Raw genomic sequence first — 22,110 nt, forward strand, 5'->3', positions numbered from 1 at the left:
GGTTGACCTGGTCCTTGGCTGGAGGAAGGATCCGCAGGTTCACAACTTCTTTTTCCAAGACCTACGATCTTCACATCTGCGTCTTCTGCATTAGATTCGCCCAAAAGGTTCACATGGACCATTCAGGCATTCTGTGTGGTAGTGACCCATCTGATGACAATCAAAGCACAACATTGGCATGCTCCGTTGGAACGCGGTGCAACTTCTAGTGAACTTGGCCTTAAATTTGACACTATTCTAGTAAAGAGAGATGTGTAGGATGATCTATTCCCAATGTTTTGCTTTAATTATGAGGCATGGAAAGCTCAAAAGTGAGGAATGAACTTGAAGGAAGATGATGCTTTAAAAGTAGACAAGAACTAGTTGGCAACTTTGTGTATTGCAATCACGAAATTGGATTGGACCTACATACTTGTAGCTATCACCATAACTAAATATAATTGAAATTAAATTGCAAATGGGCCATGATTCTAAGTCCATGTTTGCAAAGTCTTGTATGGATAGAATGGATCTTTGGTCATGGAGGAGGATTGGATGTTCTTAATTCTTGTTAGGCAAAACTAGATTTTGGCTATTTACCACTAATATTGAATTGAAAATGGGTACTAAGGGTACTAACTAATGGGCCTACTAATCTTTAAAAATCATGATCTTTGCATACAAGCACCTAATGTAATTTTGTATTCCAATTGTCTCCGCATTTAGAATTTGCATTGGATCAAAAACTGTAGCTCCCTATTTGAGCTCCCCTCCCTCAAAGCTAAAGGGGTCATGAAAAAAAACAAATTAACCTGAAGTAATGCAACTTAAGCCCTCCCTCTGCAATACCCATGCCCACCTCGTACCTCACATCCCCGCCCTGCTATACTGATTCATCTCCTTCCCCGCTCATCTCCCATCCTCTTATCTTTCTCCTCTTGTTGATCTTCCTCCTCTTCCCTTCCCTACTCTCCCACCCTACTTTCTGTCCCTCCCCCCTGGCGGCTCATCCCATCTCCTATTCCCTTTTCTTCCTCCTCTTTGCATTCCTGCTCGCCAGTAATGTCACTCCCTCCCTGCTCCTTCTCTCGTCCCTCCCCCTGGCGCCTCAACTGCCTGCTCCTTCGTCCCTCCCCCTATTTCTAACTAATCTTCTTGGCTTCTCCCTCGGGCCAAGAGGGGATGTTTCAAAAGACTGCCGAAGAATACAAAAGACTAATCAGTTGACCGTGATCCTTGTATATTAACTGTTAATATTCTTGTAGACTGTCCATTTGTTAATCATGTTTCTTGTATATTCACTGTATACTCTTGCAGACTGTTGTTCTCTTTCTTATGCTTAAGAGATTCAAGAGACGAACGACAGAAGGCAAATCTTGCGAAAGTAAGAGCTGTTATGGTGGATGCAACAGCTAAGTGTTCATTTGCAACGGCGAGGGGAGTTTGGCATTGAATGAATTGTTACATTTATGAATTAGCTAGAAAAATTAAAGTTTTTTGGAATTAAGTTGAATTGTTAAATTTAAGAATTAACTCAAAATAAATTCATGGAGAATTAACAGGTGACCGCAATACATGTGGGTGACTTAACATACATTTTCATGAACCTTATAAGAAGTGACCTTTTCAATACATGTGGATGACTTTTAACATACATTTCCATGAACTAAAAAGTGACCTTTTCAATCAACAAGAGTTCATGAAACATGAGATGCAATTAATTAGACAAGATTTACATGACCTAAGTCAATAAATTCATGGAGAAAGAGAAATAAAACACTGGACAGCAATACATGTGGGTGACTTTTAACATAGATTTCCATGAACCATGAAATGAACTTTTCAATTTACAAGAATTCATGAAACATGAGATGCAACTACTCAGAGACAACTAATAACATCACACTCTAAAATACATGGGCCATCAACTAAGGGGCCATCAACTAAGAAAAGAACTTTCCAATTTATGAGAGTTCATGAAACATGAGACGCAACTAATTACATCACACTCTAAAATACACGAGTCAACAATGTGGACAAATAATCATTTGGAGAGAGTCGTTTAGGGGACAAAATTTGTTTCGTAATTGAACATTCCCTTGTAAAAATTTACAAGCGCCTCTGCCCTACTTTAAAAATTAAAATACTTAGCGTAAACAAGTGTAAAGACAAAACACAGAACAGAGTCATTTGCTAACTTTTTCAGTACCAAGCGAAGCGTAAACAAGTGTAAAGACAAAACACAGAACAGAGTCATTTGCTAACTTTTTCAGTACCAAGCGAAGCACATGCATAGAAAGCTCTCAAGACACTTAAAATCAACACGGGATCAAATTTGCACTCGATGGGAAAGCAAAAGAAAAGAGATTGCGCGCTTGATTACTGAAAGTTGTGCTTCTTTAATCACTCTTTTACAATGGAAAGCTTGGCAACCGCGAGTGAAAATCCACTGAAAGTTGTGTTCCTTTATTCATACTCTTTTCCAATGGAAAGCTCAGCAACCCCTGGCCTAGGGAGCTGCTCCTACAGTGGCAAGGTTAGCAAAACCGGGACTGTCTCTGGCAGGAGGAAGCAACCGCTGTCTTCTCTCTCCCACCCATTACCGTTGGACTAAAGACACACACTCATCTCATATAATCACACAAAACTGGGTTTCAATACAAGCTGTTCAGTGCAAGGCAGATAGCAGCGGGAGGCAGTAGGCTGCTTAGCCAGAGATACTAATGGTTTTGACATCCGGCTTAGGTTGCTGTACCTTGGGAACCGTGATGGTGAGAACGCCATTTTCCACCTGTGCCTTCATATCATCCGGTTTCGCGTTATCGGGCAGACGAAACCGCCTGAGGAAACTACCGTGAGAACGTTCAACCTTGTGCCATTTGTCATTTTTGTCGATTTCTTCCTTAGTACGTTCGCCGCTGATGGACAAAACTCGGCCATCTTCCACTTGAACCTTTATCTCTTCTTTCTTGAGGCCTACGCAGAGGAAAACCAGATCAGTCTCCAGCTAAGGCGCAGAAGGGCAAACGCACAAGCGATCATTGCCGCCTGAAGGCAAAAATGGAGCGCAGAAGAGCAAGAGGAAACCAACCTGGGAGATCCGCGCGGAAGACGTGAGCGTCGTGAGTTTCCCTCCAATCGACCTGGGTGTTGGCGATGGCTGAGGCGTCACGGTGGAGCTGGAGGAGGGGGGAGGCGAGATCGGAGTCGAGGAGAGACAAAGCGGAAGGGAAGGGATCCCAGAGGGAGGAGGAGAAGGGATCGAAGATGGAGGAGGAGGATCGGCGACCAAAACCGAAGGGGGCGAGGGCCATCGCTGAAGCAATGATCAGTGAGTACTTGGGAAACGAATTTGCAGAAGTGACGAAGAAGAAGCTTCCGAGGACGATGAAGATTTCCAACGACTTGCTGACGAGTCACAGATAATCACTAATTTATATAGAACTTAAAACAGGAAGCCTCAAGAACGTTCTTGAAACTTCTCTTTCTTGTTTCCATGAATGTTCCTCCACCTTCTCGAGTGTTCACCCAAAACTTTTTTGGCTATGGAATGTCGTGTTTATGTTGTGCTCATCAAAAAGTCATGCACCTTCCCCTATTATAGTACTCCCCCTTTCTTCAATAAAATTTTGTGACTTTTCTCAGAATTTAATCTCTCCTAATTGTTGTCATTACTTTGTTTTGAGTTAGTGTTACCGTATAATTTTTAAGGTCACTATATTTTGTTAGGTAGGTCTTACCTTTGGGTTCTTGGCGTCGTCCGTCATCTCTGTGTTAGTTATGTGTCGTTAGTGTAAGGCTAAGGGATTAGGTATTGCCCTTTCTCTTCCTGTCCTACTCCTCATCGACATTAAACCTCGGTTTTTCAGCACACTAGTTTTCAATGCATGAAAAATCCCCCAAAAAACACTCCTTCCAATCTACATATTTGGAGGTTTGTTATATATGTTTGCAATTCATCTCTTCCTTTTTTATCAACTTATATCATTTATGGTTGTGTATACTATATGATTGAGAATACATCGAATTTTTTATGCACATTTTTTTGCGATTCATTTGGCACTAACATCTGAACTCAAGAGGGGATCTATTTATTGCATATGCTATATTATTCATCTAAGGTATGCTTATCCAAATTTGTATTCATCATGCATATGTTCAAAAGGCGATCTTATTTAAGAATCATGGACATGTACTTAAATTGCAAGCACACAGTAAAAGCTATCATTACATTCTGTAGGGCCAAATATTGGGGTGTTTACTCTAAATTGTCAATTTAATATTCACATCTCCCATTAAAAATAATACTACTATGATTCTTCTATTCTACATTGTCATAGGACTTTGGAGTAAATGATATCTAAGCGCTCCTCAGAGAATTTTCCTTAAAGCAGAGGTCCCAATGGTTCTTGGATAATATCAAAGATAAGCCATGGATATGGAGGGGTTAAGGCCTTAGTGATCCAACATGTGTTTTCAGACACTGCATTCTACATGGCAACAATATGGAATTTCAAGGAGTACCAAGTAGATAAAATTTGAGAAGACTTTCATGGCCAAAAGAGGAATGCAAGAGGAGAATACATCTAATTCTATTAGAGGCCATGTTGGTCCCAAAGGCTAAGGGAGGGTTGGGACTACCAAATCTTAAGGTTGAGGTGCTTGACTGCACCTTAGGCTAAGCTAAGTAAATGGTTTGTTAGGTAGGATGGGGATGTGGATGTGCATGAGCTAGTATGATAAGATCATGGCATCCTTCTCTTTGAAGGTAAAAGGTTTTGATGAAGTGGTTGGGTTCATGCTCGGTTCATGGGAGCTTGGAAGGAGATGAGTGAAGGGTCACAAATATCTAAGAGGAGGTGAGAGATTAAAAGGAAATGTGTGGTGAGGTGGAGTGGTAGTGAAGAAGAACAAGCCATTGGCAAGTATCAACCTCTCTAGGACTAAGGAAATGCATAAAAAAGACTTTGCAATGGGAGAAATTATTAGACACAAGGCATTGGGTTCCAAGGAATCAAGAGATTAAAAGTCACCATTGAAAGATGGGATATCCTTGAGGAAGATCTTAGCCAGATTTGTGTACTGGATGGGAGACCTGTAGTGGAGAGGTTGAATTCGAAACAGAGCCAGACAGGGGACACAGATGGTGGGAAATTTGAAGAAGCTTTCAATTCAAGAAGATATTCAAAATTCATCTATTGGAAGCTCATGCATAAGCTGATGCTAGTGATAGGGAGATTGGTTAAATATACATCTTGGTTGCCCCTTTTGTTTGCAAGAAGTCTAGGGAGGAAGTTTCTCACTTTTTTTGGCCCTACCCCATGGTATGGGGTGTCTGTTGAGATTGGAGAATGTAGTAAGGGAGGCTAGGTTGATGAAAGGATTTGCTATAGGAGGAGCTAGAGGGCAACTCGAGTCGGGGCCACTAAAGGTTTGTCAACCATAGCAATTATTTGGCCCTATTTGAGGTCCAGTGTCTATAGGCCATATGGATGGTTCAAAACTAGTTTTTGAAAGGGATATAAGTGGGAAAGGGAGAGAGAAAATGCACCTTAGATGAAGATGATCAGACAAACCAGAAGTAAAGAGTCTAAGTACCTTCGCAAAGAACTTTTTGTTACAAAACATGGAGTGCAAAGAGAGAGAGAGAGAGAGAGAGAGAGAGAGAGAGAGAGAGAGAGAGAGAGAGAGAGAGTATCCAACTTCAAATATTAGACTTCATTCCACACAACACACTCCAATTTTCATGTGTACATGTACAAGTATTTGGAGTGGGGTCTTCATCCCTAAATCCACACACTCACATATCCTTGGCACCTCACATGCTTAGCTAAAACCACTCACCCATGTGCTTTTCTTACTTACATTTCATGGAGATATTCTAACATCCCCTCTTAGTGCTAGCATGTAGCACACATGATAAGCATTGCATGCTCACCTTCACTAATTCCAAAGTTACATTGCATGTGGGTGGTACATGTGTTCAAATGTTACATGATTACATGAACCCTTCCCACCTCAATTTCCCATGAGGTGTTTTTAAAAAATACATAAAGTTTGAAAATCTATAAGGGATTTCATCATACCCTCTTTCTACATGGATACCCCTCTAACCATCGAGGATTTCTAGCACTCTTCTTCTTCATTGCACACCTCGGATTGAGAAATTTCTCCTAAAAAGTTTATAGTAATACGCTTTTTTCTATTTGTTAAAAAACATTGCCAATGAAATTTCTTGTGCCTAAGAAATAAGGAAGATACTACAAAAAATAAGGCACACATGCTAGCTCCTTGTCAAGAGGCAAACCAAAGGAAAATAGCAAGAACATATACTCATTAATAAAATTGACTTGCCATTAATACGATGAATTGCTAGCGTGACTACCTTAAACTTTGTACATTAAACTTTGGGGAAAATACCACGTCTTATTCATCTACAACCTTAGGAAAAACGTGAAAAAATTTAGGGAAGCCATGTGTTGAAGGGTATTTGAGAAACATGTTACATCAGCCATAATCATGGAAGCTTGTAGGTTAGTTATGTCGAGGTGGGAAACCACAAAGGGCTTGATAGTGCTTGTAGAATTGAAGCCTATGATCTAGGGGATCTCTATATCTATGCATTGATTGAAGCCTGTGCATTAGTAGGCCCAAGGGAGCACTAAAGGAGTAAGGTCCAATCACATGGCACTCAAATAGGCTCTACATGGCAAGCACTAGGTTTAAGAGGTAATTCTAGAGAGAGCTTCACATCCCTCCAGAGAATAAGAGGGAAGGGATGATACACACAAAGACTAGCATACTTGAATTCTATGTCTGGGTGGTGAACCTCTCTTTTTCATGTGAATGTTACTTTGGTATCTGAGCTAGCCAACCATCATCTTCCTTTGCTATCACTCTGCTTGGCATTCAAACCATGATTTGGAGTTGCAAAAGGCTTACCAAAGATTGAGCACTAGGAGCAATGGCTTTCACAAAAGATCTACCTTTTGGGCTTTGAAAAAACCAATAGATGCATTAGGATGCATTTCACTCTCTAATGGAGTCTTACTCTGTTTCTTTGTTTGACCACATCACTTGATGCCATAGCAAGGAAGTTGCTTAGCTTCTCAGGTGCATCATGACCTGGATGTGTGTTTGAGGGGTTATCCAGGACACTAAGAAGACGATGAGAGTTTTGCCTACTGCGACAACCACCAATATTTGAGAGTTGTTTTGAATGACAGGCTTGGGGAGCATAAATTGTAGTATTTACTTTGATCAATAACTCTTGCACGATTGGTAAAAATCCATCAAAGCAAAATAATGTGCTATTCAACAGTTATAAGAAACATTATAATATCTAAAGCATGCTTTCAAGAGATAACAGAAAGAAGTGGAAGCTATCAACTATGCTTGAGCTCTAAAGGTGGATGGTGGCTTCAGCTCATTAAATTGCAAGCATATTTGATGGGAACCACATCAAATGTCTTACTTTCCATCTTAGTGAGAAGAAAGGAAGGATCACATAGGAATCATGCATAAGGAAGCGGATATGGAAGGGAACGTTTGCTTGGGTGTAGCCAATCGAGGAACTATTTTTGGGGCCATTTTGGGGCTGCGACGTGCCATGCTCTTAAATTTTATGGGAACCCGCGCTCTCGTCGAAAATTTTTCCGATGTCATGATGCCGCACTGGTGTAATAATGAGATGCAATCTATTTATTTTAAACACCACAGAGCTCAGCTCTGCACTACTTCGCGTAGTGTAGTCTCTGGCCTGACCACCTATCATCACGTAATCTTTTGCCGTAGCTTTGCCACTTGCCACTGGGTAGCACACCCATGCAGATAATTAAAATTCAAGGTTGTTTTGGCATTTACCTTGGTACACAAATATATAACACCAAGAACCAACGTGGTGGCTGTCATAGATCTTTATCTATTTACCAACGAGGCGATCATCATAAACCTTGTCTTGTAATACATAAAAATAGTTAACGGAGCTGTAACTCCAAGAAGTAGCATGGTGGTCGCTGCAAGATGACCTTGAATTTTAAGCGATGATAGATCGTCAGGCCAGAGGCTGCATTGAGGTGATGTTCAGAATGATAGATTGTGTCTCATTATATGCCAAAACTAGCACGGTGGTCTCTCCAAGCCAACCTATGATCTGCATGGGCGCGCTGCCTAGTGGGTAGGTGGCAAAGCTACGGCAAAAGGCTGCATGATGACAAGTGGTCAGGCTGCACTGCAACAATGTTCAAAATGATAGATTGTGTCTCATTATTACACCAAGAACCAGTGCGGTGGTCTCTACATGCTATGCAGCAGTACGACGTCCGCCCACATTGCTTTCCTCATAATCAACAAGTCCAGGTTTAGGTGAGTCAGTACGGTAGGCATCTCACCTGACACACCCATAGCTCACCAGTCCCTACCAAACACGCTGACCCACATACACCCACAATCAGCACTAGGTGATTAGAGTCAGTACATCCATTTTTTGCATTTGTTCACCATCTTGCACGGTGACCTCACAATCATGCCCGCACCGCACAAGTGCACTCTACTCACTCACTCTTTCCCCCCCGTCACACCCCCCACCACTCTCTCTTCCTTTTACTCCTTCATAGAGTCGATATCCCATCGGTCATCGCCATAAAGGTATCCTACCAACCGTCGTGATCCCAACATCCCGTCGACCTTCGTGATCCCAACATCCCACCGACCACTGCCATTGTCAGATAATGCTAGTCATCGCACAAGAAGTATCCCGTCAGTTGTCGCCAAAGAAGGACCCTGTCACCTGTCGCCATCATCATATGGCACCACCCGTCGCCCTCTAGTATCACGCTGGTCACTGTCTTTGCCACATCACATTGGCCGTCGCCATCGTGGGGTCGTCACCATAGCAATTGCCCCCAAACTCTTGCAAAATTTGCCCAGAATTCTCACAGTTTCCTGCCCTCTTCCACTGCCATCCAGAACAGCCTGTTTTATGTCCTCCCACTCTTCCTCATCCACTGACTCCCTCATCATTCAACTTCCATCCCTCTTTTCGATGTATCCCGAACACGAGTTCTTCAAGTTTGAATCAAACTTGGGACTCCACCCTCGCCCTATCCCATAGGCCACTCGCCTATCAGGCTCCCAAAGCATTCCGTCTACCCATGCCTTCCAAGATCCCCTTGGAAGATTTGCAAGGGGGAGAAGAAATATCCACTAGGTAGGCCACTTAGGAGGGTACAACAGTAGCAGGGACGCCTCCCTCGAGATCAAGAAAGCGCATCTCGGTGCCATCAGCAGGTGAGTATAAGGTCATGCGCTCCCAGGCGTAGTTACCACTTGGAGAAGCATGGCTCCAATAACGGGACACATGCGTTGTGCACTAGTGCTTCGCGTACGAGGACCACGACTCACCCTCCATTACCATACTGCGGCAGCATATGCAACATTGAAAGAGCCAATGGTGAAGGATGCACTCAGAATTGCTGGCTTGAGCAGAGTGGTCAACCACCTCCCATGCCACCTGAACATGAAGCTGCTGGCAGAATTCCTCTAGGCATAAAACAGCAACACCTTCATTGAAATCCTGCGAGATGCAATAGGCAATCCCCACCACTACCAAATCAATCAGAACTTGGTATGGGCAGCCTTCAACCTCCCGGTGATCGGTGAGAAGTACTCCAAAAAGAAAAAGTTGGATGCCCTCCAAACCTACATGCTCAAACTCTTCATTAATTCTATAATGTTCTCTTTCTATCCTTTACCTTGACTCTTTTGTCTTTTCACTATGCAAAAGGGATTGTTGTCTTGTCTTCCACACACGTGTCCTTTCCCCTACAACTCTGGATGGTTGCACATAGTACACTTAAGTCATTAAAGCCTTTTTTGGCTTCCTGACTCCTTTCTCTAACTTGTGTCCTGTTTTCCTTTTAGAAATATTCATGTGATGTTTCGCTCCAATTAGAAGCTCGCAACAACCCTCTTCGAGCTCCTTCTCCCTCATCCCAAGCTTTTTTGGATGGTTGCACTTATTGCATTTAAATCATCATGGCATTGCCTTTTGACTCACTTCATTGCTCGTCGAGCAATTTTCTCTGTCTTTTGGTTTTTCTTCTTTCTAAGGAGTCTTCCACCCCAAACAGTTCCCAAATTAGCCCACTCCATCCCTATTATGGCTATCATATAAAGTCTTTTTTCCCCTGGCTACTTGCAAAACCAACAACTCCCATTGCTCCAAAATCACGTCTTACTCAAGCACTTCTCTTACTCTTTTTCCACTGCTTATTCGATAGTTCTAAAACATTACTAGTCCTTTTCGAGTAGACAGTAGGTCTTCACACTAGGTGATGACTAGTGTGATGACTCTTGTGATGACTAGTGTGATGACCTACTGTCTCACCTAGTGTGTTATATCCTACTGGGGCAAAGGTGAGCACACACACACAATGTGTGTGTGTGCGCGTGCACGTGTTTGCATGTGTGTGCATGCGTGTGATGGAGCTCTTCTTCTCCTCCTCAACTGCTCTGGAGAAAGATCGATTGCTCTCTTGCATGCCTTGGCTTTTCCCCGAAAAGGAACAAACCTGAAGAAACAAAATAAGCCTTTAGCGATATTCCCTTAGCCGAATGCCCAGCTCTTTGCCAGCCATTCTCGATAATGTCTAGACGATTCCCAACCTCCATAAAATATCAGCTTTGTCAATCAGTTTCGCAGCTTTGGATCGACCCATTTTTGCACAAATTCTTGCAGCTCTTGCCTGCTGCATCAATCTATCGTTTGTTTGTCGAGATGTAAGTATCCTCACTTCTTTGCAATATCCTACAGTTGGAACTTGGTGACTGCAGTCTGTCTTCTGTGTAGCGTGTACGTGGAAACAAATGTAATGCTTGGATTTGTTACTTTGTCAGCTACACAGACTTCGTTCGAAGGAGATGAAGATCAATGATTCGGCGATCGTCTGTCTGCTCCTGTTGACCTTGTTCGCGGCAATCTCGTTATGTCAATTTATATCTTGTAACGACGGTGATGCGCCCGCCTTTTCGCCATGGGCTTATTTTCTACTATTAGCAATTATGACATAAAAGCGAATTCTGAGATTTCTAATAACGTCGGACATTGTTACGCAACTGTCAAGAACCCTGGGACACATACAATCAGTCTGAGCGAAGAAACCATCATTGATACTCTCGGGTCCATCGTTGATACTTGCGTGCTTAATTCGACAAAGCCAGGGACGGCCTTCGACAATGCGGGTGCTGTGTATACTTTGTCGACTTCAGCGCAGCCCTGAAATTTGAAGGCTGCCCTAACCTTTTATATTGAAGGACAAAATCTGACAATTCAAAAGTAAGGAAATAGGGGTAAATACATATATTTATATGCAAAAATTTAAAACCTTGTTCAATTCTTGGCGTTCATTTGCAACATGAATTTTTTCATTGGCCTTCCAGGAATGTCTAAAGGGCTTTGAAACCCATTGAAGGCTTCAAATTTCAGGGCTGCTTCAATGCAGTAGACGGAAAGATGCAAGCGGTTCCTTTACTGCTGTTGTTGCCCCATGCGAGCTTATCTATTGAAATCTTTTGTTTTGCATACTGTACCACAAGCGTGCAATCTACATGCATTGAAAATAATTTTTGCAATCTTTGATTCTAACGCAAGCGTTTAAAGAAACTCTTAATCTTATGCTCTAGTGCAAGCATCGTCGAGCATAGAATCATCGTCGGCCTATAACTCCTACATGTGCTTAATGTTTGTATGGATAAGAGAGAGCCCTTTGAGCTTCCAAACCTCAAGACTCATAGTTTCGTGCTGCTTTTCCAAAATAGTTGAGAAAGGTATTCTAGCTATTTATGCTCAAACCACGTCATAATTAGAGTGGAATGCATAAGCAGATCATATGTATTATTTTAGAAAAAGAGACTGCGAAGTAATTCCAAGAAGAAAGCAAAAGATCGGCTTTGTATACGAGGTTGACATCTACAACCTTTAGATCTGATGCCAATAAACCATGAAGCGCAGTAACTCGTGCTGTCTATTTTGGTATGGTGTGCTCCAATATCATTGTTCTCTACGCTTGATGTTTTTAAAAGCGAGACAAAATGATATATGTATTCCAAATCATATGGTGTATTCAATAGCAAGTAGGGCTACACCTTCAAAGATATGAAAATCTTGGGTAGTAAATGGCAATACTACCAAGATACCAGGTACTCGCTAGTGAAGAATCAAGCAATCAAGTTTTCAAAACAAATGAGCATGGCATATGCAAGTAGGTAATACCAAGATACTAGGTACTCACTAGTTTTCAAAACAAATGAGCATGGCATATGCAAAAGGTACTACGAGGATGCTTGGTACTCACTGGTGGAGAATCAAACCATCAAGTTTTTGAAACAAATCAGCATGGCATATGCAAGTAAGATCCTACCACAAAACGGGTATCCTACTTGAACTTTCTCAAAGCTCCACAAGGGAGATGAAAACCTTTTGGATGCCATAAGGCATCTCCAAAAATTACCTATTTCTAAGTGTCAATCAATTTCTTGAATCTAGCATGAGCACTCTGTTGATCTATCCCAAGCAATCTCATCTCATGTTAAGCCATGCATTCATCTCAAAGCAAGCAACTAGCATATCAAAAGCGGGATCAAAAGTTGTTTTAAGTAGTCCATAAAGACCATAGCCCATGAGCTCAAGTTGAGACCCAATCTTTCCTTAGCATGCCATGCACATCACCAAGGAGACACATATTTTATTGGTTTCCAAGACTTTTTTGTAGGAGGGCATGCCTTAAAACCATGAAAGATACCATGCTCTTTGAATTTGCAGGCTTCCAATTGCATGATTAAGATGTGGAAGTTTAGTTTATTCAACGTCCAAATGTAGCAATTCTCTTCTTGCACTACTAGATTGCATGATTAATGTACATGCAAGGGAAACGTATTTGGGTGCATAGAAGTCTCACAAAAGATAAAGAGTGATCACTTGCAAACATGTGGAGTGCAATAGTGTAGGATATAAGCTCAATTCCCTAGTTGCAATACTTGCAAAGGATGATCCCTTTTGCCATTCTATTTGGATTGCAAAAATGTTTAGTTCATATCAAATCAGAATCTAGAGCTATTAATTTCCTCGATCAAATCAGTAGATGGAGTTGTTAATTCCCTTAACTTGCACTAGTTTAGAACTAAGAGACATGACACATATGAAGGAAAGTATGCCCTTGAAATGGTGGCAAAGACTCATGGTAGGGGAAGCAAAGAGGGGTGAAAGATCAACCTCACGTAAGTGTGCTTGTCCTTGGGGTTGATATTCTTGTTGATGATTTTAGATTAAGACATCTTTACAAGGCCACAATCAACATCTTCTTCCCTTAAAGAATTGGATTGATGAAAATAGACCGAGGAGGATGGATCATCTACTTCATCGTGTAGTAATCATACATTGACGGTTTTGAACCCTCACCCGACTAACTTAGAAGTGCTCATTCCATATTCCAACCTGGTGCTAAGTGCAATGAAGATGCTCGCTCTTGTAGTGGCATGCTTGGGTGTAGAACAGGTGCCAATAAATAAACACTTGGAGGTCGAGGTTAGCTAATGGAGCTGAACCGTATGATGATGAAAGAAAATCGAGTTACCACACACTATACACTTAGACAATGAAGCATAATAGTTGACACTCCTTAACCTATCTACTAAGGTCCGAGAAAGAGAACTTGGCACATTGCTCTCTTGTTTTCTTCCTCGCCTGTTACAACTCGATTTCTATGTAAAGAATTGCCTTCTATTTAAGTGTGCACTCAGTGCGCTAACCACTACCCCCTATTGGTCGACTTGCCATGATCAACTGAACCTTTTATAGTAAAATGTGTGCTCGACTCTCCACTTCTCCTTGCTCCTAACCAAAGTCAACGCTCGGTGACCCCGTACTAGCTAGCCTAATCCGAGGCTAAAATCTCACCTCGGCTATCCTTGCCCATGTCCTCATGGGCTAGTAGGGACTAGTAGACATTGCTCAAATGCGAATGCTTGAGGATTGAACCCATCTAGTTGTCGATGCCTTTGTCGAATGCGAGGTTGGGGATGAAGAGGTTGTCGAGATGATCCAGCTTCATCTCTAGTTGGTGGTCAAGAAGGGGATCGTGGTGGCTCAAAGGCTGTACAAGCTCTAAAATTTCTTGATGCATGGAGGGTGGCAGTAGACACTTCATCTGCTTTTGGCTTCCAATAAACCTTGTAACGGATGGGCATCTCTTCTCTCTCTAGAATCCACCACAAAACTTCCATGGTAGCCACAGCAACTGGGAGACCCTATTAACATCCATAGAGTACAGTCGTCGAATGCAAGGTAATCAGTGATTAGAGGTGATCAAGATGCATGATCTACTTCAACAGAGGAGCTCAGGGAGTTTGATCCCCAAATACCCAAAGTCCAAGGATTCTAGCCACAGGTTGTGTGTTCCAGCTAACACCCAATACCAAAGATTATAGGCAACGTGCACATTTTAGGTCTATGTCCACGAAAATAGCCACACCAATGAAAATAGCCATGAAAGGAGTACAGCTCAAACTCAGAGAGTTTGATCCCCAAATATCCCGAGGCAAAAGCATCCAAGCAACATGCAAGGTTGCCGTTGAGTGTCTCGTGGGAGTTAAGCCTCGTCGCTCCAGGTTTTGAGCCTCATTCACAGGGTTCGAGTCCCAAATGGCTTAAGGTATGAGGGCACTCAGGGGGTTTGAGCCCCAAATCACCTAAGCCTAGGAGGTGAAAGGCTAACACAAGTGCTATTTGGGAACTGGTTAAGACCACCTCCTAATTCCACGTTTGTCCCAAGTGCTTTAATATGGTTAACACAAGACAAAAGCATCCAAGCAACATGCAAGGTTGTCATTGAGTGTCTCGTGGGAGTTAAGCCGCACCATTCCAGGTTTTGAGCCTCATTCATGGGGTTTGAGTCCCAAATGGCTTAAGGCATGAGGGCGTCAGGGAGTTTAAGCCCCAAATCACCTAAGCCTAGGAGGCGCGAGGCTAACACAAGCGCTATTTGGGAACTGGTTAGGACCACCTCCTAATTCAAGGTTTGTCCCAAGCGCTTTAATATGGTTAACACAAGTGCTATTTCCGCCAGTAGGGAGAGATGGAAAGAATAGTAATAGGCCTTGGCACCCTACGGGCCCAAGAGCCTTTGGTTGTAAAGAGAAGGAGAGTGCTAAAAAGGAAAAGGGTTGGCCCTCCCTTCAAAAGGTGACTTGTATAAAAGGCCAAAGTGTTGACTTTGGTCTTCATTATTGTTTCACAAGTTTGAATACAAGCTCCCTCTTCTTTTCCAAGAGAGTGTTTTTGGGTGTTCTCTTGTTTCCATCATAGTGCCCTTGTGGTTGCCACTCCATCCCCCTTCACTCTCCTCTTCCCTTCTCCTTGTCCTTCTCCCCTCCCTTCTCTTCTCTCTTTTTCCCTCTTCCCCTTCCCTCTTTCTCGCATGGAACTACATTGCAATAATCTGGAGGCCGCTCGAGTGACACTTGCGGATGACTTGTGCCTTGCATTGCTCCCACAAGGAGTAGCTCGGAGTGGAGGCTCCATCAGCATATCTTTCAACATCCCCACGACACGTGAGTCACCGTCGAGACCCACGAGCCACAACATTTTTGGTGCTGTTGTCGAGAAATGGAGGTATGCTTTTGCATTACACTTGTCTCTCTTTTTTATCTACCCATTGCACAAGGCTTCAAGCTTAACTTGGAGCTTTGTTAGTGGAGTTGTAGGAGAAGAGAGATGGAGGAAGTGAGAGTGTGGATGGAAAAGTAGGAAAACTGTTTTTTCTTGTTGGAAAGACATTTGGGAGCATTTGAAGCTTGTCTTTGATGCTTTTCAGTGTTTTAAGTTGATAGGAACGTAGTTCGTGAGATTGCTAAGGAGTATGTGAGGTCTAAACACATCAAAAAACAACAAAAATAATGATTCTTGCTGAATTTCAAAGTTGTTTTGCATTCTAGAACTCACCCTTCATGAAATTTTACATTTTTGCTTGCAAAAAGTGTTTTTTCTTCAAGTTTTTTTCATTGGGTAGGTGAACTAGGTAGTGTAGCACCCCCCTAGCATAACAAAACCAAAATAGAAACTCAAAATCTTCAAAAAATCCACACTGTGTTTTCCTATCCCGTCGAGTTAGTGCCAAAAAGCTATCCCGTCGACCAAATATCCCATCGACCAAATATCCCACCGACTGGTGTGTTAGCCTTATCCCACCAATCAAACCATGTTGACCTGATGCCATAGCCGTATCTCGTTAACCTAACTTCTGACCACGGCCTAACTCGTCACCCTGATTAAATACATGTCAGAGTTACTATCCTGCCGACCTGACAGTCATTGACCCATGGCTTTAGAGCTATCCCATCGATCGTTACTATCCTTCTACTCCGCCGCCAGTGCAGTGAACCCATCCCCATGCCCATGGTCATATTCATATCCCTCTGATCGTCTCTATTTTTATTTCATCACCCATCACATTACGTCTATCACGTCGCTCATCACGATACACTTATTCTGCCGCCTGTTACTATTTTCATTCTGCCAATGGTCGCTATTTTTATTCTGCCACCCGTCACATTACGCCGATGACGCTGCTCGTCGCTATTTTGATTCCCACGCCCATCGTAATAATGATACCTCTGACTGGTGCATTGGTAAGTATCTCGCTGATTCCTTATCCTGCCGCCCATTGTCTTAACCTTATCCCTATGCCCATAGGAATACCACTTAAGTTTGATCCCACCAAACATGTGGCAAGATCTATCCTGTCGATTGTCGCAATATGCTTATGCCACCACCCGTCGCTATACCAATATCCTATTGCCTTATGCGATTCCCTATCCCTCCAACTATTACTATAGAGCTATCTTGCTGACCGTCGCGATAACTTTGGGGTAGCCAAAGAATTAAACAAAATTCCAGAACCTCAGTTTAGCCTGAGTGTGCTCAGCTAGAGGCCTCCCACATGCACTTGAGGTCTGGAAGAATTTTTCCAAAGGGTCCCGTGGCAGAAGAGATTGCTTCGAGCTTATATGATCAACCCACCTTCTGCCCTAGCTGGGGATCCGGAAGCTCGATCCCTAGCCTCCACTCATTAGTAGGTCCTTGACTAGAAACTCTATCTAGCTCTAATGAAACAGAGAGCTTGGATGAAGTAATGCAAGACCCCTCAGGTCCAAGGGCTTCTGAAGCCCCATTCATAAGTGTAGCCTCTCCTAACTCGCCTGCACCTTCAGTTGCATCTAGGCTTAGAGGTACATTCTCCAACAAGTTTGCATGCTTAGGCCGAACAGAGTTGATAGACATGGAGAACCCCTTCGCCTATATGTCTACAAGGAGGGGAGGTTAGCAACATCTAGCTCTCGAACCACAGACAAGGACGAAAACCAGCTTCGCAGATCTAGGACCCGCTCTGCCTATGCTAGACCTTCCCAGTGGGAACACATGGATGATGAAGATCCATGGATGAGGGAATTCCGAAGGCAAGACCCCAGATGAGAGGATATTAGGAACTTCCAAGGCGGAGTGCCTTATGGACCCCCAACAGTCCCAATGCCACCAACCTTCGTCAACTATGGGGCACCACAATTTCCACCCTACCGCCCCTTGCATGGAACTAACGTTCCCATATCCCAGGACACACCTCCTCCGAGAGTACATTCCTTCTTATCCATACCGATTGCACCAATGAATGCAGGCCTTGGCACATCCATTCCAATGCCGATACCAGCAATTATGTGGATACCACCACTTGGGCCAGGCTTAAGGCCAGCCGTGTGCCCCGTCAGGTGCACGATAACACCACCTCCGCTGCTCAAACAGTGTTAACTAATGAGGCAATGCGTATCTTGGTGAATGCCCTAGGAAGGGGGGCCACACCACCTCCACTCGCCCCAGTGTTTCCCACAGTGATTGCGAATCTCTCGAGGAGCCAACCCATAGCAATCTCCAAGTTAATGACCAAGTTCCTTGGGGAAGGAGACCCGGTCTCCCACGTGGAGCAATTTGAACAAATTTGCAAAGCTTTTGGTGCTCTTAGAGACCTAGAGATGGCCAATGCATTTGGTCTCAGCCTGGATGGCAAAGCAGGCCAATGGTATAGGGCTCTCACCTCGAAAGAGAAGATCAACTGAGAGACATTGAGAAAGGCCTTTATTGTGGGGTTTGCCCCCAGCGGCAATAAATGGAGCCCAATCAACCAATTGTATGATTTAAAGTAGAATAATAAGGAATCCCTAAGGGATTACATTGCCAGGATCAAGCACCTCAATGCCCGCTGTGAAGAAATTGCCGCGCTTCCTTATCGGATTGGCAGACCTAAAGCTACTGCACGACCACCTCATGGTGATGAATCTTACCTCCTTCAATTAATGCAGCAAGGTGGCCATCTGCATATGTGACAATATGATGGACAAAGCAAATTTGGATAAATTCCCGGACTCCTCAGAAATAGCTCCATCGGTTAGGTCCTCGAGTGTAGAAACGATCAAGGAGACTAACAAGCCCAAGGGCTTGGAGAATAGTGAGCTGGCCTCCAATCTATTAGATCAGCTAGGCCAATATTGAAGGACAGGAACCTCCAAGGAGGCACCGAGCCCCCACTTGTTTCCATGGAGACACAATGTCTGGTGTGGGGTATGCAATGGCAACCACCCCTCCAATGAATTCCCACGCCTAAGGGCAAGGCCGGGGCACTCTACTGCACACACTACCATAGGTGGGGAAACCATGATGCCTCCCAATGTCGATTTCCGAGGTCCCTTCCCCAACCCATGTATCAAATGAGACCCCCATTAGCCCTTATAGCCTCGCCTAACCCCCTGATCACTCAAGGTGATCCCGTGGCTAGTTCTAGCCACTACAAAACTAAGCCAGCTCTGTTACCACCACCCATATTGGGTCCGCAGCCCCTGCTACCTCATATAACCCCAGTCAATCAAGTGTTGGTAGAAGAAGTGTCCAATGACGGGGAGGAGACGAATCCTGACCACGGACCTCACGATTACTACCCCTACAAGGAGGGAAGTGGCACCCTGATCCACTACCTCGTGTTAGCGGATCAACAGGTTCCTGTATTCCAGAACGCCCCCGTGAATGCAAGGGCAAGAGACCTAAACTCCCACTACCTCCTGTCAGAGGATCAATAGGTTCTCGTATTCCAGACCGCCCCCGTGAATGCAAGGGCAAGAGACCTAAACTCAATTGCTCGAAGACCCGCGCTCCGATGTTACACTTGCCAGGGTCCCCATAGAGTAAGTGAATGCCCCTACTGACGTACTTCAAACCCTTCGGTGTCCTGTTTCAAATGCCAGGGCCCACACTTCTTGAAGGACTATCCATACAGGGATCGTACCCCCGTTGCTCCAACCATGACCAACCCCACACCCTTGTGTGCAGGGTGTGGGACCAAGCATCTATTCTAGGACTGTCCCACGAGGAGACTAACCACCCCAATCATTCGACCAAAGAGTACCAGCCTTAATCTGCTTAGCATCAAGTAGGGCCATGTGGCCACAGTGCCCCTACAAGTCATCACAAGGATGCAAGCCAAGGCATTAGGCAAAGTAATGAGGAAGCTCACAAGGAAGGGTAAAGGATCCCTGTTGCCCGGCCCCAAGATTCCCCCACATCCCCTAACCCTGTCCAAGAAGGCCATTCAAGTAGGTGACCACTCCGCAGGTGCTCATCCAGAATGGTTCTAATGAGGAGACAGCTACTCTTGCCACCTCCTCTGCTTCCGAACAAGCTTCCACCTAGGGTGACCCTGAAGTACCCCCGAACCCAAAGGTAAACAATCCAGTGCGGGCTCAAGGCCTAGCACCCTCGCCCTCCTATAAGGAGACCTATCTTGACCCGGTCCTAGAAAAGCAATACGTAAAAGATGCCTACAACTTGGTACGGGACTACCGAGAGAAGTTTGAGCATCGCGACTAAAGGCCAGTAGAGGGTCGGATACTTTTCATGTAGCCCACCTAATGGGCCACCGAGGGGCAAAATCGCTCAAGGTGTCAGAGAGGGTGGAGGAAGAGGAACACCTCAGCTTCGAGTAGTCAAAAGCTCTGGTTCTGATGCCGAAGATGTTCCAAGAAGACCTAGTGTTGCATAACCTCTAGGAGGAAGGAGACCTGTATGGCTTTGAGGACATGTTGTCCATGGAAGAAGAAGCTTCACAAGAACCCTGCGACAGTGCCAAGTTGGCTTCCTTCCTATCTACGGAGGTGAAAATGCCAATCGCTTCCCTACTAAGAGGAAATCCCATCCTATGGCGCGACCTATCCAATTGGATGAATAGACCGTTCTTACCCCCAGTCCCTGCCAACCAACCAATTGTTGCCAGAAAAGGGGCAGAACCTACCTAAGGTTCCCATCAACAAGCTAGGCCAGTACTTCGAGGGTGATGACACGAATGCCACTATCCCCATAGTCTATCAAAACTAGAAGGTTGAAGCCATCCTGGATGGGGGAGCGGGAGTGAGTGTCTACACCAAGGAATGCTGGGTGAAATGGGGAAAACCCACACTCGAGCAGACCCATCTGGTAGTAAAGTTAGCCGATGGGGGAACTGCCGAACCCCTGGGAGTGCTAAGTGGCATAAACATTAAGGTATTTGGATTCACATACCTCGTCAGGTTCGTAGTCATATACTTCACTCGATAGCTAGGATATGAAGCTATCCTAGGCAGGCCCTTCTTGCGAATGTTCGGACTCGTGCATGACTGGCGTAATGATAACATCTACTTGCAGCACGAGGAGCAAGCCATGAGAGTGGACTTGCACACCTATAAGGCCCATTGTCAGGTTACCTCTTTGCCATAGAATTTGACACCACCGCTGAAACCACCTCTGTAAAGCTATTCCAACCCTGTGACAAGGAAGAGGATGAGAAGGAGTTTGATGACTTCTGATATGCACCTCTCCCCGAGCCAAAATTCTCGCAGAACTGGATGCACATCTTAGCCAATATAGATGTCCCAAAAAGAGTAGGGTTTCAGATCACCACTCCAGAGCCCGAGGGTCTGACCCTGGTGGTTCCCCCGCACACACACACACGTGTGTGTGTGTGTGTGTAGATTAAAAAGTCCCATCAATAATTGAGCCGTACAATTAATTCTATCAATTGGATGAAAAGTGAAAAAATGGGCAACAACTACAGTTTGCAAAAGTTTCCACTAAATTTTTTTTTAAAAATAATATTGAGTTTGACAAACACAATATTGAAAAGAGATGTCAAATCCTTAGGCAGTCTAGGTTCTAAGATCAGGGTCCACTTACCTTCCACCATCCAAACAAACTAGGTGTTAGAAGAACATAGTTATGCTTGGGTAGACAGGTAATGCCTATTTTCCCTGGCTTGTTATCGTTTTACCTAGGAATATAGACAACCATATGGATTCTTAGATAATTTAAAAAACGTTTAAGTCACAAATGGAGTAAGGAGCGAATGAGAGCATGGATTGAGAAGGGGTTAGTGGAGGTATGAGAGGATTAGCGTGCCTGGTGTGTGGGGTGGTTAAAAAAAGAGTATAAAGGGGAGATTTCACAAGGTGTACATAAAACAATAATTCATTGTTGGGAAAGTGTACATGTGTGTGTGTGTGTGTAAAGAAATAAGTGTCTGTGTGTGAGAGATACATTAACTGATCAACATTATTTTGTGTGTGTGTGTGAGAGAGAGATACATTTACTAATCAAAATTATCTCACACACACAGACACTTATTTCTTTACACATACACACACACACACACACACACAAACATGGAAATCTCTCCAAGGTGCTTTGTAGTGGCTCATCACATGTAAGCCTGGTACTAATGATATGAGTAAGGAGAGTTAAACAAGATGGTCCTAGTTAGGACGGTGATCACCTAAGGTGATCAATGGAACTCAAAAGGCAGAAAACTTTGAATGTGTGCATGGAATAACTCACATAGGCTGCCCAACCACCGATTGTGTAGTAGCACGTCCTAACAATGGTGGATTATAATGCAAGGCCGAGCTCAAAACCAAATGTAGCAAGTTTCATGGTGGTCATGGTCTTGTTCCTCCACAGAGATTTTGAAAGCAAGGTCATAATCGACGATAGCATGAAAAGTGGAAAGC

The 22,110-nt window shown here is 43.9% G+C and overlaps 1 protein-coding gene across 1 annotated transcript; it reads right to left on the reverse strand.

The window, feature by feature from the left end:
- Nucleotides 1–2,328: 2,328 nt before the first annotated feature.
- On the reverse strand, nucleotides 2,329–3,444 carry LOC147892963 (16.9 kDa class I heat shock protein 1-like). Its single transcript, XM_087386742.1, has 2 exons — nucleotides 3,071–3,444; nucleotides 2,329–2,955 (listed from the first exon to the last, which is right to left on the reverse strand). The coding sequence occupies exons 1-2, from the start codon at nucleotides 3,291–3,293 to the stop codon at nucleotides 2,687–2,689; spliced, it is 492 nt and encodes a 163-aa protein (XP_087242868.1). The 5' UTR covers nucleotides 3,294–3,444; the 3' UTR covers nucleotides 2,329–2,686.
- Between the last annotated feature and the right edge of the window lie 18,666 nt (nucleotides 3,445–22,110).

This window comes from Dipteris shenzhenensis, chromosome 16 (assembly GCF_047967505.1).
Source record: "Dipteris shenzhenensis isolate YYH24624 ecotype China chromosome 16, Dip_SZ_1.0, whole genome shotgun sequence".
NCBI classification, from domain to species: Eukaryota; Viridiplantae; Streptophyta; class Polypodiopsida; order Gleicheniales; family Dipteridaceae; genus Dipteris; species Dipteris shenzhenensis.